The sequence below is a fragment of the Chrysochloris asiatica genome, unplaced genomic scaffold (genome assembly GCF_000296735.1).
Source record: "Chrysochloris asiatica unplaced genomic scaffold, ChrAsi1.0 scaffold00662, whole genome shotgun sequence".
NCBI classification, from domain to species: Eukaryota; Metazoa; Chordata; class Mammalia; order Afrosoricida; family Chrysochloridae; genus Chrysochloris; species Chrysochloris asiatica.
Window position 1 is genome coordinate 146,211 of NW_006409180.1, and position 19,717 is coordinate 165,927.

The window sequence follows — 19,717 nt, forward strand, 5'->3', positions numbered from 1 at the left end:
AAAAAAAAAAAAAAACACAACTATGATATAAGAAAGAAAAAGCATCTATTTCATGCAAATAAAGACATTTATCAACCAAAAAGACATCACATTGTCTTGATGAAACCTTAAAAACACTAGAATGCACATAAAAATTTTCATAAAATCAAGATCAGTCAGTTAAGGAAAATTCAAACCAGCAATATTCTTTTTCATTTAATTCTCTTGAAAGACTTGTATACAACATTAAGTAGACACATTCACCAATTTAATTTTTATAAATTTAACAGCAGTCTTTGGCATACTAGGAGGTAAAGGGCTCCACAGAGCCCCAGTTGTCGTAATTATTGTTCCATTCAATAGTCCAGGTCTTCATCACGGTACTGAAGTAATAAATAGAAAAATGCTATTTTCCTCTTCATATTTATATTCATGGAATAATACATTATATTATAGAACACTAATGCACACACACCCACACCTCATATATATTTAAAAAGCATGCTATTTTTCTGAACTGAAAACTAAAATGCAATGATTTAAAAAATCTCAGTGTATTTAAGAATTACTCCTATTCCATAAAACTACAGTGGGACCTGGAAATGTCATTTTAAAAAGCATTCCGATGTGATTCTGAAGCAATGGTTCATTAGTAAGTATTCTTTAAGAAAAAAGCTCTTTAATTATTATTTATTACAACAGAATAGTATTCATGTTTGAGATTATGAAATCTCATAATCATAATATCCATCAGTCATATTATTTTTGTTATAAGTGCTATCAAGTCGGTTCCAACTCATAGTGACCCTGTATAGGGTTTCCAAGGAGCACCTGGTTTGAACCGCCAACCTTGTGGTTAGCAGTCCATATCCTACACCAGGATTGGTGGTGTGCCATGGAATCAGTTCTGATTCACAGAGACCCCACATAGGGTTTCCAAAGATGTAAATCTTTACGAGAGCAGAAAGCCTCGTCTTTCTCCAGCAGAACGGCTGGTAACTTTGAACTGATGACCTTGAGGTTAAGCAGTCTGACTCATAACAACTATGCTACCAGAGCTCCTTACACCAGAATTAGTACATCTCAATTTACACTCTTCTGCTTTCCCTGATGGACTTCTGGTGTGGTGCTGTAGGGTAAGCACTGAACCACATAAGATCGGTTTGAACCACAAGGTTAGCAGACCAAACTCACCAGCCGCTCCTCAGAAACACTCTACAGGGTCTCCATGAGTCAAATGGCTTGATGGTACTTAACAACAACACCAGTGACTCAAAGAAACCCCTCGTCCATGCAGGTGATTCCACCAGATGACCCCCTATGGTTGACTGTGCGTTTCTTCCTACTGTGGACTGTGAACTACAATGTCTGTACCATCCCACCAGGTGCTTTGCGAGAAGAATGAGGCTTTCAGCTCCCGCAAAGATTTATAAACTCAGAAACCCTGTATAGGTTCGCTATGAGAGGAAGCACTTAACAACAACAATGCAGGTTATTTTAAATTCATTTTGTGGGAATTCTTGTCATAGCTTTGGACCAATTTTTCATTGAATTTTTGTCATTGTCTTAACAATTGATTATATATTACAGAAGTTGTTAAGTGCTGTCAGTAGGTTTCTACTCATGTTGTTGTTGTACATGCCATTGAGTCAGTTCCAACCTATAGCAACCCTGTATAGGATTTCCAAGGAGCCACTGGTGAGCTTGAACTGCCAATCTTGCAGTTTGATGCATAGCAACCCTGTATAGGGTTTAAGAGAGCGGCAGGTGCATTTGAACCACAGATCTTTCAGTTACCAGTCCAATGCTTACCCTATAGTATCACACCAGAGACCATATTACAAATGCCCATATCTTGTTATGTACCCACCAACTGTCACTGTGTTGATTCTGACTCATAATGACCTTATTTAGGGTTTCTGAAACTAATTCTTTACAGAAGTTGACAGCCTCACCTTTCACCCATGGAAGGCTGATGGATTTTAACTGCCAATCTTATGGTTAATAGTCCAATGCTTAACCGTGAGATATATAGATGTGGTAACTATTGAATATGAGCCTTAAATGCTAGCATGATGTTTGGTACTGTCGGTCTTTTGTATTTTGCCAGCAACCTATATTGAGGGGCATGAAAATCAACAGTTATAAGAAAGATTTGTTGTAACTAGATTTTTTAAGAATAGTTTTCACTACCTTCATCTGTGTCCCAGTAATAATCCTTGGTGAAATGTCTCTTTATTTCAATATCTGAAATCATTACCTGTTCTTCAAATGAAATACTTTCTTACTATCCTTTGGCACAACACTCAAGAATCAATCCCTTACTTCTCATCTACTCTGAATCACAAGGCATCATGTAACCTCTGTGGTCTAGAACTTCAAGTATAATACTAAGTCAAGACTAGAGAAGCTCTTGGGAGTGTACCTGTTTTGAATAACGTTGAATAAATTCTGTTACTCACCTTACTGGGTTGTAAGTTCCCATTTTCCTTCTCAGTTTGTCTCAGAATAGCTCCCTTTTTCATTCAGACATAGGAAAAAATTTAGACACAGAAGTTAGTACAGCAGCATTAAAACTATCTTACTCATCAGGATTTTCTGAAAAGAAAAAAATATAACAACCTGGAACTAAATCAGCCTTACCCTCAAAGTGCCTTAGAAGCTCTTTGAGCATCTAAGAATGCTGTTCACAATTAGGAAGGTAAGTGAGTATGAATTAAGAGGCACAGAAAGTCTTTCCCATTCCTTAAATATGTGTTTTCTGACATAGTAGCAACAAACACCAAATTCCTTGGGTTGAAAACATGTAGCAGGCTCCACTCATACGTTAATATTGAGAAGGCACCAAACCTTCGTGAAGTAAGGACAGTGGATGCTGGGATATTTTTCAACCACCCCAGTGAATTAATGCTATCCAGAGGTATGATTAGTGCACTAGTGCTAAACAGAAGTCTGAGGACAGACAAAGAGGCATGATGCAATGGGAACTAAGGCTAGTCCTGTTAAGAATGATGGCTGTTGATATGGCACTGTAGGATAAGCTCTGGACTGCAAGGTTGGTTTGAATGGCAAGGTTGGCAGTTCAAACTCATGAGCCACTCTTCAGAAACTCTATACAGAGTTGTTATGAATCAGAAGTGACTTAACAGCACTTGACAACAACCTCATTGATGAGATTAAAATGTAGAAATGTTAAGCTTTTAGACTCTTGGGAAAAATATGATAAATATATGAGCAAAAGAAGAGTGTCAGGAGATGGGAATGGAAGAAATTGTGTAAAATATCACTGAGGGTAGCCTTTTGGAAGATTAATTTTGGCTTTAACAAATTGAAATCCAAGTCACAATATTTTACTATATGGTTCCTTGTTCCTTGGTCAGCAGTGATTGTTGTTGTTAAGTGCCCTCAGGTAAGTTCTGACTTATAGCAACCCTATATAGGGTTTCTGAGGAGTGGCTGGTGAGCTTGAACTCCTGTCCTTGTGGTTCAAACCAACTTTGCAATTCAGCACATTAACACGCAGCACCAGACCTCTTCAATTAGAGAACTTGCCATAATTGCAAGTCCTGTAGAATAAGCACTGGACTGCCAGGTTTTTTGAATCACAAAATCAGTGATTCAAACTCACCAGTCCCTCATTGAAAACCCTTACAGGGTCGCTATGGGTCGGCATAGACTCCTGGTGTGGCGCTGCAGAACCAACATTAAACTGAATTACATTGTTGGCAGTTCAAACCCACCAGCTGCTCCTTGGAAATTCTACACAGGGTCCTATGAGTTAGAACCGACTCAGACTCAACAACACTTAACAACAACAACAAGAATAACTTAGCTTATTCTTACCTTTGTTCTACCTTTTATGCATCATAATCTTCCTATTATATGCTTTTAGGTTACTTCAATTGATAAGCAAAGTAGAATGCCTTAGTAGAATGCCTTAGTAGAATGCAGCTATTTGTATAAACCCCCGGGCTACAGGCCCTCAAAGAACCCACAGACCTGAAGAATTCAGCAGGTCCAAATCATCTTCCTTCAAGCAAGAATTCATCTCCCGGTATTGGATGTGGTGGACAGAATTTTCTCCTCTTGAGGATACTGATAAGAGAGGTCCTTAGTTAGTCATCAGCACATTATAATGCAACTTTCTGCTCCCAGTGTGTGCTTTTTCCCTAGCAGTTACAAAGTATTGATGCTTAGCCATGCTTTTGGCTTGATTCCATCCCATTCCACTACCAAGCTTTCCCTTACAATGTCACACATCCGATGCTAAACCTTCTCTATTGCCATTATCTAATTGTGTGACCCTGTAAGATATGCACTGGGTTGCAAGGTCCATTTGAACTGCAAGGTCAGTAGTTCAAACTCACCAGCCGCTCCTAGGAAACCCTGCACAGGGTCCTTATGAGTCGGAACCAACTTGACAGCACTTAACAACAACAATTCTTCTTCCAAGGTAAGCAGCAGTCTTCTTCAATTTATGGGAGCTTTTGCTAAAATCTATCTTCTCCCTTCATTTCCACTGCAGTTCAAGTTCTTTTCATCTTGACTATTTCAAATTGCTTTCCCTGTATGTAATGTTGGCCTTCTTTACCACCTTCTAAATCCAAAGAGATCTTTCTAAAAGACATCTTTATTATTTCTCTCCCTTATATAATGCTTTAATGACTATTAATCTTCTACCGTGAAATTAATTTGTTTATTCCCTTTTCTCTGGTCTTCAATAGCTTCTCTCCTTACATTCAACTTTTATTCCCACCTCCCCCACCCTGTACAAAAACACATATACAACAAATGTACCATCCTTTATGTTCCTCTATATCATCCTTTGAGGAGCTCTGGTAGCGTAGTGGTTACAAGTCAGCTTGATAACCTTAAGGTCAGCAGTTCGAAACTACCAGACATACTGCAGGAGAAAGATGAGGTTTTCTGCTCCTGTAAGGATTTCCAGCCTCTGAAACCCTATGAGCTTGACAACAACAACACTTGATCATGGTCAGCTCTTTGCCTAGAAGTACTTTGCCCAGACTTTTGAACTCCTATCTTAAAATTTGTCTCAAAAGTCTCTTGTTGTTAAGGGCTAGTGAGTAAATTCCAACTCACAGAGACTCTACATAGGGTTTCCAAGGCTTTAAATGTTCACAGGAGCAGAAAGCCTCATCTTTCTCCTGCAGACCAACTGTTAGACCTTGTGATTTGCAGTCCAGTGCTTATCGTATGGAGCCACCATGCTCCCCAAAAGTCTCCTAATACAGAGAGGGAGAGGGGCTGTGTGCTGATGACCGGGGAGCAGGCTTGTAGTGTATAGCCTTTGGTTGGTTGATGATGCATGAAGGGGATTGTAATCATGGCAATGAAACGATATACGATAGGATGAATGTAAAACTAATGTTCTCCCATGTAAACTATCACATAATTCACAATAAAACATAAAAAAAAAAAAAAAGTCTCCTAAAACCTTTCTTGTCAGTTAATTATTTTCTTCCTTGACTCTGGTTATTTATTCATCTTTAATATGTGATAGTACATTACAGTTAATTTGTCTACTTGTGTATATATCTTCCTCTAGACTGGAAGTTCCATGAAAACAAAAAGTTTCTTATCTTCATTTGCATCTTCAGAGGTCAGCACACTGCTTTTTTACAGAACAGTAAAATAGGTCATAATGATAATATGTTGTTGTTATTGTTGTCAAGTGCCATCGAGTCAGAACCGACTCATAGCGACCCCATGCACAGCAGAACGAAACAATGTCTGATCCTGGGCCAACCTCACTACCGCAGCCACAATTGACGCCATCAATGATGCCACCTGGCTGATCCATCTCGTTGGGGGTCTTCCTCTTTTTCTCTGACTCTCCACCTTACCCAGCATGACATCCTTCTCCAGCGACTGTTCTCTCCGGACAATGTGTCCAAAGTATGAGAGACGAAGCTTAGCCATCCTGGCTTCCAAGAAGCACTCTGATTGCACCTCCTCCAAAACAGATCTATTGGTTCTTTGGCAGTCCATGGCACTTTCAGTATTCTCCTCCAACACCACAACTCAAAGGCATCAATTCTTCTACGATCTTCCTTATTCACTGTCCAGCTTTCACATCCATATGAGGTTATTGAAAATACCATGGCTTGGGTCAGGCGCACCTTAGTCCTCAAGCTGACATCTCTGCTCTTCAATTCTTTAAATACTTTAAAAAGTTCCTGTGCAGCAGATTTGCCCAATGCAATACGTCGTCTGATCTCTTGACTGCTGCTTCTGTGAGTGTTGATAGTTGATCCAAGAAGAATGATAATATAGTGAGTGCAAATAATGTTGTTAATTAAGCATACACTGCATATGCACTCTGAACTATCAGTTCCATAATGCCCCAACTATATGCACAGATAAAATACAAGAATCATCAATATTCCTAAAACCTTGTTCTACTCTAAAATTACGTTTTCTCTATGCTGAGAAATTGCTCAAGCCACTTCTAGGCTCTTTCTTTCTAATCATTTGTTCCTAAAATTAATATTTTTCATCCCAAGGACCCCTTTATCCTGTACACACATTGTTGTTGTTAAGTGCTATCGAGTAGATTCTGACCCATAGCGACCCTGTATAGGGTTTCTGAGGAGCAGCTGGTGAACTTGAACGGCTGACCTTGCAGTTCAAATGGATTTGCAGTCTGGTGCATTGACCCACAGCGCCACACCAGGACTCCGTTATCTTGTGGCTATTAGTTGCTGTCAAGTTGACTCTGACTCATGGCAACCTTGTGTCTAACAGAACAAAATCTTGACTAATACTGCACCATCTTCATGATCTTTGGTCTGTTTTGAGTTCATTGTTGTGACTATTGTAGCAAACCGTCTCATGTATGATTTTCCTTGTTTTCATTGACCCTCTACTAAACATGGTGTCTTTTCTAGTGATTGGTTACTCCTGATGACCTGTTATGATAATTTGTGAGTACACTGAAACAAATGAAAAAACAAATCCCTTGCCATCCAGTTTGTAACTCATAGCCACCTTACAGCACAAAGTAGGCCAGCTCCATAGGGCTCCCAGGGTGGAAAATCTTTACGGAAGAAACTCCACCACATCTTTCTCTTTCAGAACAGCTGGTGGGTTCCAACTATCAACCTCTGGTTAATCGTCAAGCACTACATTACAGAGGCACTATTTGGCTCAGACCTGTAAGTCGCTGTCTCTGTCTTCGTTTCTGAGTCCACAAGAAGAATGCGATGAGAAGGGCCAGGAGAATGAGTCCCAAAATCACCAATGCAATGATGGTTGAGTGACCTAAGCACAAATAAAATCAGCAGAAATGATATACTATCTTAGCTAAAGCCCCAGGTCTTTGATTTCTCTCTCTCTTCAGGTAAGATATAAGATGCCTGAAATAAATCTCAAATCCCTGGAATTTCTTTGCATGCAAGTCTCTAAATAAGCGGAATTCTAATAATGCAGAGAAATAGTCCCATGTTCATAAACTCTGTGACATACCTGTGGAATCTGGTGATGCTTTGTTCACTGTAATTCCTACAGGAGAAAAGAGGAAAATGTCTTAATTTTGATAGTATGATATAAATGAATTTTTTTAAATTTCTTTGTCTAAGTAGTTAGTGCTTCTCAACTAACTAAATCATTTCTTTCCAACTAAAACCAGAATCCCTGAGTCTTTCTTCCTTTAGAATGGGTATATTTGTATCTGTACTTATATTGATTTTATAGCTTTATATATTATCCATATAAAACCAAAAACTGCAAACTTACTGCCATTGGATCAATTCTAATTCATTATTGTTGTTGTTGTTGTTAAGTGGTGTTGAGGCAGTTCTGACCCATAGCGACCCTGTATAGTGTTTCCGAGGAGCAGCTGGTGAGCTTGAACCACCAACTTTGTGGCTCAAGCCGACTTTGCAGTTCAGCGCATTAACTCATAGTGCCACATTAGGACTTCTATTATTATATAGCTAGAGCTATGTGGCGCTGTGAGTTAATATGCCAGACTGCAAAGCCATTTGAACTACAAGGTCAGTGGTTCAAGTTCACCAGTCACTCCTCGGAAACCCTATACAGGGTCACTATGGGTCGGAACCAACTCAATGGCACTTAACAACAACAACATAACTATCTCTGTATTTATCTACCTCTTCATATATATTTATATATACGTGTGCTTTTCCTTGTTGAAGGTCAATATGTAGCAGCAAGGATTTTCATTATTCCTGTGCCCAGTTTTTATGCAATGTATTTTATTGCCCACTCCCTAGTTGCTGCCAGAGACCCCAGACTTAATGTGGCACCCTGGCACTCACCTAAGCACTCCACACCAGCGTCTTCTTTGTGTCCACAGTCACTGTGCCCCCAGGGTCTGGCAGGACAATGCCACAAGTAGGATTCATTCCCTTTGCACTTTACTTCACTGAGCCATATGGGCCCAGTTCCCTGACCAAAAGTTGCTTCTTTTAGTGCCTTTGAAGCTGAACCACAGCCCAGCTGTTGGCACACCACTTCAGCATCTTCCAAGTCCCAGGAGTCATCACACACTGTCCCCCAGGAGCCTCCATACCAGACTTCTACCCGTCCAGAGCAATTATTCATTCCTTCTTGAAGTCTTATCTTGTCTGAAAAATCATAGATACCTACGTTAGTTCTCCAGCTGAGAAGATGAAAACTTCTAGAAATTCACAGAGGAAGAGAGACTTGAAACCTTTTTTTAAATTCTCTGAACATGTTTATTTAATGTGTATTTAAAAATATATACTTTTGCAAGTTTATCTTTTCTTTGCAAGTATATCTTGGGTATATTTCATCCTGGTCACTAGAATAGTATGTGGCTCATTGTAAAACATAAAGTCATCTGAAATTGAAAAGAGCCTGAGAGAGTGTTGGGTACATAGAAATCATCAAATTGAAGAAGATGGCGGATTTGGCTTCCTGACTGTTTCTGTGCCTGCATTAACAGAGTAAGATGATGTTGCTGATATTAGTTGCTCTGAAGTGATTCCTGACTCATAGCAGCCATATACGTGTTGAGTAGAACTATTCCATAGGATTTTCAAGGCTGAGACCTTTCAGACACATTGCTAGATGTGTCTTTCAAAGCGTTTCTGGGAGGATTTTAGCTGCTAGCTTTTTAGGTCATAATTTCATCTCAACCATCTGCACCATTCATGGACTTCTAGCAAGATAATAGATGAAAGAAAAAACAAACAAAAGTAAGGCAGACCACTCAACAGTCAAATACTCGGTCTTGTATTCTCTGCTTTTCATTTATTCACAGAGGCAAAAGTTGGATATAAATTTTAAGGAGACCATGGGTACAATAACATTCTTTGGAATAATGATAACTAATCTTGAATCTTGGGCTGTTGAGTCAGCTCTGACTCATACCAACCCTGTATAGGGTTTCCAAGAGTGGCTGCTGGGTTTGAACTGCTGATATTGTGGTTACTGTCCAGTGCTTATCCTATAGCGCCACACCAGGGCTCTGAATCCCTATAGTCAGATTAAATAAAATCAGTTACACCATCCAAGTGAACTAGGAATTAACCAGATGTTTCCCATACCAATGTAATTAGCTTTAACAATTTAAACTGGCTGGAGAATCGGAAAATAAAACCTAGTTTACTTTGTCAGAATACGATAGTGGAGATGCAGATTTTCCATTTAGATCACTGGGTACTCACTGGCACATGTAATCCAGGTCTCCTCCGAGGGACTAGCTAGTCTCTGCTTCCATGGAGATGATGGGCATTGCCATAGTGTGTCAGGTCCTTCTGGACACTGAACATTGTCTACCCACATGGGCCTGGACAATGTCTTGTCTGAAGATACAGGTCTGATGCTCCCTTTGTCTGCACAGCCCAGTTGCTGGCATACCACTCCCACTGTGGTTGGAGACATGTCATGCCTGCCAACACTGCCCCAGGCTCCATTGTAAAAAACTTCCAGACGTCCTACACAGTGATCTCTGCTGCTCTCACTGGTCAGTCTCAGAGACATGAACTCTGGGGTGAAATAAAGAGTTAGTAGTTGCATAGCTTCTCTGAAGATTCAGAGGACTTTCTCTTTAGGCTGATGTGACAATGATTTTTAAAACAGGAACAGTGTGTCAATTACTGGTAATTTTTTGGTAACTTTTTGACAACTTAATAAATTTCAATATAATCTAGTATTTATAAAATATCTTATTCCTTTCTAGTGCTTAGTTTTATACTCAGGGGCCTCTTTAGAATGTAACCAATACTTATACACTTTCCAGATCTCAGTCAAAGCCTTAGAACCTCTTCTAATTGAGTAGTTTGGATTTCCCACACAAATTACTTTTTTAGGGAGCAATTTAAGCTTCAAGAGTCTTACTGTACTTCTTTATTATGCTTACAAATTTTCTTGATAATTAAAATTGAGTGAGCATCAAAAAAACAATGAATTTAACTACTGTGCTCCTTTTTAAAATCGCCTATATGAGACCAAACAATCAACAATTACTTTAAAACAAAGATGAAAATGCAGGTGTGTGTGTGTGTGTGTGTGTGAAACTAGATTAATGGAAATGAAACAACTAGAATGGAAATAATGAGAATGCTCATACATTGTGAAAAAACTAACCAATGTCACTGAAGAATACGTGTAGAAATTGTTGAATGGGAAGCTGAACCTTCACAGAAAATATGATTAAATATTTTTTAACTGAGTGAGAAGGCACTAAGACACTCACTCATTAAAGCCAAAGTTTTGTGTGCATTATCTTAAAATGAAATACCTCCTTTCCTGACACTTCATGGTTTAGTGATGTGTTTACTAAATTTATGTCATTCAGAAAGAATAACATCAGAAAATCTGCTGACATATTGAAGTATTGGCTTCCCAAAGTTAGTGAGTTACAGTATAATTTTGCCCAATATTACAACTGAATACATTTTTCCTATACCACAATCATTTCCAAAATGTGCCATGCATACAAAGCAAGAGCAGTGGTGTCTTAGGTTAAGGTTTGCTCTTATGACAGGTAAGTCTCACTTGTTTGTCATAAAGAATTACTTGGGAATGGTCATTATTTTCTTCTCCTAAGAATGGTGCATTAAACATATTTATTCTCTTCCTCCTTAATCTACTTCTTTATTGTTATTGTTGTTGTTAAGTGCCATCAAGTTGGTTTAGACTCATAGGGACCCTGTATAGGGTTTCTGAGGAGTAACTGGTGGGTTTGAACCACTGACATTGTGATTAGCCATCAAGCGCTTATCCTACAGCGACACACCAGGACTCCACTTCTTTATCAGTGCTATGATTTTCAAGTGTGCCCCTGAGCCCTTGTCCAGTATCCAACTCCACACTTATTTATGAAAGAATTCCTCATTGTTCACTTTGTTGTAGTTTTCATGATCTGCAATCCTGGATTGTTCTCTTTGAATACTATACTACCTTGCATATGAGGTAGTACTAACTCATCAACCTACACTTCTGAAATTCTGACTTCTGCAATCATTCCTTATAACCTGTTTTTTAAGGGATTCTCTCAGATTAATGTCCCTGGCTATCCTTTAGCCCTACTCAATCCTTTCTTATGCAGAGGGTATGTATAGAATTTACCTGAGCATATAACCCCTGCATCTTCCTTATGCCTACAATTGTGCCGCCCCCAGCCATGTGAATGGCACTGCCAAAGATGAGATTCTTTTCCATTGCAGTCCAGTTCATCCAGCCAGATGGATCCTGTTCCTTCTCCAAAATGAGCCGAACCAGTGGCATTAATGGCCACTCCACAGCCCAGCTGTCTGCACACCACATTTCCATCTTTCATGTCCCAGCTATCATCACAGACAGTGCCCCAGGATCCCTCGTGGTAGACTTCCACTCTTCCAGCACAGCGACCTCCTCCATTAACCAGGCGAAGTTGGCCACTCCCTGAGAAAATAATAGAAAATATTAATAAAATACATTCATAAAGATTGATATCATTTTTATAGATGGTTTACCAATTCTCACCTATGCAGACAGGAGCACTTTCATCTGGAATGAGAGAGCTTATTGGATCCAAGGAAGATGAATTGCACAGTTGTAATGTCTGGCTCTGGTTTCCTGCAAACATCAAATTGCTTAGTCATACAAGACTCAAAGTGTTTCGGAGAAGAATGGAGGTCATATGGAGTGTTATACAAATGAACTAGGGACACCCGTACTTTAAAGAGAGAATGAAAAAATGGAGGAGGGTCAACCAGACTGAGAGTGTTAAGGTACTTTGAGGAAGGTTTGGCATATAGTAAGTAATAGTATAACAACCATCACTTATCTGTCTAATAAATTAAAATAAGTTTGCCTTACTGTGACAGCTTGCATGTTGCTGTTATGTAGGAAGCTATGTCACCAATATTTCAAATACCAGTAGGATCACCCATGTGGACCAGTTTCAGCAGAGCTTCCAGAATAAGACAGATAGAGTAGGAAGAAAGAAGAGGCGGTCCACTTCTGAAAAAATAGCTACTTGAAAACCTTATGAATAACAATGGAATATTATCTGATCTAATGCCAGAAAATGAGCCTCTCAGGTTGAAAGGCACACAAAATATGACTGAGGGAGAGCTGCCTCCTCACAATAGAGCTGACTTTAAAGATATGGATGGAGGAAAGCTTTCAGGACTCATTCGCTGATCTGGCATGATGTACAATGAGAAGCAGCTGCAAACATCTATTAATAATCAGGACATGGAATGTACAAATTATGAATCTAGGAAAATTGGCACTAGCTGAAAATGAAATGGAGTGCTTGAAAATAGATATCCTGGATATTGGTGGTGATGATGGCTGTGTGCTGTCAAATCAGTTCCAACTCATAGCAACCATATATGGGGTTTCTGAGGCTATAAATCTTTATGGGATCCGAAATCTTCATATTTCTCCCAAATATAATCATTTGAGGCCCATGAAAATTAAGTTCACTAGAAAAATTGAGCTTTTGAGTTATGGTGTTTGAGGAGAATATTGAAAGTGCCATGGGCTCCCCATAGAACCAATAGATCCGTTTTGGAAGAAGTGCAGTCAGAGTGCTCCTTGGAGACCAAGATGGCCAAACTTCATCTCTCATACTTTGGACATATTGTCAGGAGGGACCAGTTGCTGGAGAAAGATGTCATGTTTGGTAAGGTGGAGGGGTCAGAGAAAGGAAGACCCCCAGTGAGATGGATTGGCAAAGTGGCATCATCAATGGGCTCAAACATGGCAACAATAGTGAGGTTGGCCCAGGACCGGGCAGTGTTTCATTCTGTTGTACAAAGGGTTGTTATGAGTTTGCACCGACTCAATGGCACCTAACAACAACAACAACCCTTCTTGTTAGACAAATGAGGGTAATATTCTGACAATCTCTCAAAATGGAGCATTTCTCAGTCTTTTTGTTCTTCCTGCTTATCTGTACATCTGTTCTTAAGGCACATCACCATAAGAGGTCCATCACTGACTTTCCTTCATACTCTTACCTGAGCAGATTACCGAAGCCACTTGCCCTGCAGAACACAGTGATGCCCCTAGAGCAGTTACTGGACAATCTCCCATGTGCTTTTCAATCCCAGTGCAATGAAACATGTGGCGCCAGATCTGACCACTTCCTTTCCCAAATTGTGCGTCTCCTGGGGTAGAAAGGGCAATTCCACATTTAAGCTGCTGGCAAATGACATGGGCATCTTCTATGTCCCAGTGAGAGTTGCAGAGGGCTCCCCAAGTCCCAAGCATCTTGAGCTCCACTCTTCCTTCACATGGGGTCTTGCCATTCACCAAGCGCATTTCTGTGTATCCTAGAAGAGAACGTGTTAGAAAAGAAGGCTGTGACTAAGTACCCCAGCCCTTTCACAGTGTGAGAACAAATTAAAAATGTTTTCTGGGTCTCACTTGAGCAGATGACTCCAACATCCTTGCTGTGGCTACAAATTCCATCTGGGCGAGGTGCTACTGGGCAGAGTGAGAGATGGGTCTCTTGGCCCTCACACTGGAATTCTTCAGCCCAGATCTGTCCATTTCCTTCTCCAAAGTGAGCTCCTCCCAAGATAGAGACAGCTGTGCCACACTGTAACTCTCTGCACAGCACATTGGCAGCTTCAAGAGAGAAGTCGGAATCACAGACAGAGCCCCATGTGTCTCCATGTTTCACTTCAACACGACCAGAGCAGGGAATGTTTCCTCCAACAAATCTGGGTTCCCTGTGGGCTGAAAAAAAATCATATTTCAATGAGAAAGAATATGATGCCTAGGTCTTCTCTCATGATAGAGCAAAAAAAAGAAGTAGGGAGTTGGACAGTGAGACTAGGGTGTCCACTGATTCTCCATACTTGTGGTTGACTTTTCTGCCTAGAGTTGGCATAATAATTCTAGATCTCCTCACTCTTCATTGAACCAATTTATTCAATCAAATTCTAGAACTTTGTCTCCTGGACCAAATATCCTCAGAGTCATGATAAAAGCTCATTCTTTCCAGTATTTCCATTGCATTATTCACAACATTAAAGACAACAGGCAATGTGCATCTCCTGCTTCTACTTCTTAGTTCTGCACTCACTCTCCTACACCTTACAACCTAGGTTCAACTCCAACCATTTTGAATGGTTCTTATAAGCTTTTTAAATGTACTTTCAGTTTTCAAAATGAACATCCAACCCTTTCTTTCCATTTGAATCCTGATGTAGCACTCTAGGATAAGTACTTGACGGATAGCCATCAGGTTGACGGCTCAAACCCACTAGTTGCTCCTTGGAAACCCTTTACAGGGTTGCTAGGGGTTGGAACCGACTTGATGGCACTTAACAACAATATTCAATATCAATATTCAATATAAAGGCTCCCTGGTGGTGCAGTGTGTTGAATATTAGGCTGCAAAACAAAAAGTCTGCTGCCTGAACCCACCAACTACTCTGTCGGAGAAAGCAAAGCAATCTGCTTTCATAAAGATGCACAGTTTTGGAAACACTACAGATCAGTTCCACAATGCTATTATGAGTTGGAATTGACTCTACAGTAGTACATTGTATACTCAATATATGTGACTCTTTTTTCTTCTCCTTGCAGGATGACAACGTCTAATCAGAACCCCTCACTTATTCCCAAGTATAATGTTTTGTCCTCGACCATCTTGTCACAGAGTAGTCTATCAATGAAGATAAATAACAACAATAATTATGATGACAATTGTATTTAGTTACTGTCAAGTCAATTTCAACTCATGGAAACTCAATGTGTACAGAGTAGAACTGTCTCCATAATGTTTTTAATAGCTGATGTTTTAGGAAGTAGATTCCAGGTCTTCCTTCTGAGTTGCTACTGGGTGGATCCAACCATTCAGTTTAAACCACCTCAAGACTCAATAATAGGAGCAGTAGCTAACATGTATTAATCACTTGTTGAGTGATTCCTATGAGGTAGGTATTATATTATTCCCATTTTTCTTTTGAGGAAACGGAAACACAGTTTAGTAGCTTCTTCAGTATCTCCCGTTATCAAAATTAAGGAGTGATGATAAACAATAATTCCTTAGCATATTTTATGGTCTTACCATAAGAACTTCAATATCTACTACTTTATCAATTGTACCCTATGTCCCAGCCTAAAGATTTCTGAGCATACTACATTTTTTCTCTGCTTCTGTGCCTCTGTTTATAATGCATTTTCCTACCTTGTGTACCTGAACAGGAGTCCTGGTTGACACTGTGGGTTTATGCACTGGACTGCAAAGTTGGTTTGAGCTGCAAGGTTGGCGGTTCAAGCTCACCAGCTGCTCCTCAGAAACCCTATACAGGGTCACTATGGGTCGGAACCAACTTGACAGCACTTAACAACAACAACACCTGGAAAAGGTTACTTATTTCCAAGGGTGTTCAATTTCTAATTATTGGTCTTCTCACTTGAAAACACACACACTTTAGTAAAGATAGAAATGTTGTTGTTAAGTAGTGTTGAGACAGTTCCAACTCATAATGACTTTGTATAGTGTTTTTGGGGAGTGGCTAGTGGTCTTGAAACATGTGGTTAGTAGTCCAGTGCTTATTACAGTACCACACCAGGATATAAATAATTAAATAATAATCTGATACATCCAAAAATAGACATTTGAGTAGGTATTAGATATAAAACTGACAAAAGAATCAACAACTCTGTCCCAAGCCATTTAGAACACCATAATCTGAAGCGAATTTTAAAAACAGTGAAGACTGATTTGGGTAAGTGAACAACATGCAAAAAAAAAAAAAAAAATTTTAAAGAATATAGTCATGAATTAGCATGGTATAATTGAGGACATGTAATTAATTTAATATAGCTGAAATTTTAAATGTAAAGAAAAGAAATTCTAGAAATAAACCTGAAGAAATACGGTTCAGATCATGTTCAGAAGAGCTTTTCTGAGAAATTAAGAAACACAATAATCTAGATAATGAAGAGTTTCTTTTGAAGTAAAACACACACAAAAAAACCCAAACCTGTTGCTGTTGAGTCAATTCAGACTCCTCATGACCCCACAGGATGGAGTAGAACTACCCCATAGGGTTTTCAAGGCTGCAATCTTTTACAGAAGCAGACTGCCACATCTTTCTCCCACAGATTAACTGGGAGGTCTGAATTGCTTGATAATCTTTAGGTTAGCAACTGATAATCTTTAGGTTAGCAACCAGTGTATCACCAGATCTCCTTCTCTTTCAAAATATTCAGAGGCAATCCAAATTACTTGGGAGATACAAACTATTCCATTTAAGTGTTTTTATTTTAAGAAAAGAAATACATTTTAAATTGGACCTCCTAAAGTCTTTGCAGATATCTGCTGTCAAACATCACTAATTCTTATGATCCCTTGGCATCACTATCAATGTGATATAAATACACATTATACCTTGACAATTTCCTAAAATGTGTTAGAAAGCATTCTAGATCTGACTACCTTCTATATACCGAATGTTTTAGCATGTTAAAATTTTACCTACTTATCTATTAAATCAATATAAAGCTAGTTGTTGTTGTTATTGTTGTCAGGTGCCATCGAGTCAGAAATGACTCATTGTGACCCCATGCACAGCAGAACGAGACAATGTCCGATCCTGGGCCAACCTCACTACCGCTGCCACACTTGACGCCACCAATGATACCACCTGGCCGAGAACATGTGGCTTTCTAAACATAGCTGAGTTTAAAACAACTGTTATTATTGTTATTAAGTGCCACCAAGTTGATTTGGACTCATAGCAACCTTTTATAGGGTTTTTGAAGAGTATTTCGTGGATTTGAACCTGGAACCTTGTGGTTAGCAGTCCAGTGCTTACCCTATAGCCCCACACCAGAACTATAGACACAAATAATTAAAAACTCTTGAGTTGGTGTGGTACTGTAGGATAAGCACTGAACTGTTAACCACAAGTAGGTTGTTCGAGTCCACCAGTCTGTTGTTTGGAAACCCTACACAGAGTCTTATGAGTTGGAACTGACTTGATGACACTTAACAACTTGAGTTGAAAGGTTGTTAATTTCTTCTTGTCTAAACATTATTTGAGCATGAAATTCCTGTAATAAATCACTGATTGGTATTCCTATAATCCACTTTTAGACAGCCCTAAATTTTAAATAGAGAGTGTGATGGTTCTGTAGGATATAAGCACTGGACTGTGAATCACAAGGTTAGAAGTTAGAGCCCACCAATCACTCTGCAGGAGAAAGATGAGACTTTCTGCTCCTGCAAAGATTTATAGCCTTGGAAACCCTATACAAGGTCACTATGAGTCAGAACTGACTGGACAGCCCTCAACAACAACAACAACAAATCTTTATATAATGACCACTTCTTAGATTAACTTGATTCAGCTTTCTTATAACCTCTGGTTCTCTCATCTGATTCTATCTGAAGCAAAATATAACACGACACAACCAGAAAATTTAACAAACAAAAGAAAAGCAGAAATTATTTTTCTTTTTCATATTGAAAGCTGCTAAGCACTTGAAAATAAATCCCTTTTTATAAATATCCTCATAATTCCTAAAATATTTGAATGCTGAGCCAAACGGCAGTCCTCTCACTCAGGAAGTGATGGCTAGGGGAATTAATTCACTTCTTTCCTTAATATTAGGAATTTGGAGGCTCTATCACCAATCAGCTTTTATTCTGTGAATTTGCTAAGGAACATATTGATTTACACTGAGTCAGCTTCCTTGTTGTACAGACAAAAGTTGAATGCTCCAAAATGGTCACATTAATGTCAACCTAGGAGAAATGCCCTGTCATTCCCCCTCTCTTCCCTGCTAACATATACTCCTGACCCTGCATACTGAAACTCTATGTTCCCATGAACTAGCTACTTATCTATTATGGAATAGTAGGCAGCTGACAACAGGCTGTTTTTCTGTTTTTACACAAATCTCAGCTGGAGATAGACTCTACTCATATTTCCTTCCCTTCTTTCTTAGAATATGAGGCTTGTTTACCATACAGTATAAAATGGACCCATAAGCCCCTCCTAGCATGAAAAATCTTCACTGACCAGCTGGCTGCCACTGGAAATAACCACTGTTCTCATCCCAGTTAATAAGTTTCCCTGTTTGTAAACCATATTTTTTCTGTATTAAAGTAATGTTTCTTGGACTGTCTCCTGGTCACTTTTTGGTCTGTTGGCAACCATAAGCACAGAAGGATTTTCCCTTTTGGTTTGAACCTAAATAATTAGCAAGCCGGTCAGGAGATCAAAAAAGCTAGGACTCCCAAGAGGAGATGGGAGAGAAAAGAACTCCACAGGCGTAATCTCAGGATGGACATTGGCCTTTAATTGTGGCCCCATGACACAGTTATTAGAATATGGGGACAAGCATGTGCGTATAGGAATGCCTCAAGAATGCTGCAAGAATTGTTGGAGCTCCTGCTGGGAGGTGAGGTCTGTAAGGCTAAGAAGGACAATCAGGTACTGGGCACCTTAGTAGCCTGGCTCCTCCTATGTGTCGTGCAGGACACTACTGAAGCAGAAGTGACTGCACAGCAGGAAGATGGAAGCCTGAATGATGAGTTGCATTTGGAGAGAGGGTGACGGGTAGCACAGCTGCACCACCAAGGCCCTGGTCCCCACCTCCAATCATCAGATTCTGTCATAGAAACCCTGGCTTGTCACCTAGGGAAAGTAAAGGGGTGGCACCCAATCAGTCTGTGGGTATGCACTTTATTTAGGAAAGCAGATGCCAAGCGATGGGACCTGCTGGAACCCTTGACTGAGTTCCAGGAAAAGGATTATGAGATGGAAATAAAGTTCCCCCACCAAGAGGCTTTCTGCTCCTGTAAAGATTTACAGCCTCGGAAACCCTACGCAGGGTCACAATGAGTCAGAACCGACTCCATGGTACATAACAACAACAACAACCAAGAAGCATGACTGGTATTGATTGTCAAGATAAAAACAGACCAGTCCTGTGGATCCCACCGATCTGCAGGCCACTGAGTGGAAGCAGCATGTAATGATGAGGAACTACACTGCAGTTGAGCTGGTGGCATTAGCTGCCTGATATTGGCAAAGAGGAGGGAGTCTATTGTCACTTGGTTCCTCCAACTTTGGGATATAGTACTCACTGGCCTTGAAATGTCCAAAGTGGTCTCTGTAACCACTCACCCCACATTGTGTCAATGTCTCTATGATGCAGTGTATGAGGTCCAGGTAGTATTTCTTTTAGTTAGGGTTATAGCTGCCTGGCATCCCAGCCTCCCCCATGTGCTGGGAAGCCATGGAGGAATTTCAGGAAGTGATTA

At 39.8% G+C, this 19,717-nt stretch overlaps 1 protein-coding gene across 1 annotated transcript in view; it reads right to left on the reverse strand.

Moving 5' to 3' along the window:
- Positions 1-19,717, reverse strand: part of LOC102835435 (scavenger receptor cysteine-rich type 1 protein M130-like) — a 144,881-nt gene that overhangs the window by 97,306 nt on the left and 27,858 nt on the right. Inside the window, 7 exon segments of the mRNA XM_006877887.1 lie at positions 7,465-7,500; positions 8,280-8,588; positions 9,654-9,974; positions 11,560-11,874; positions 11,956-12,048; positions 13,443-13,783; positions 13,785-14,166. Coding sequence (XP_006877949.1) covers positions 7,465-7,500; positions 8,280-8,588; positions 9,654-9,974; positions 11,560-11,874; positions 11,956-12,048; positions 13,443-13,783; positions 13,785-14,166 — 1,797 coding nt within the window.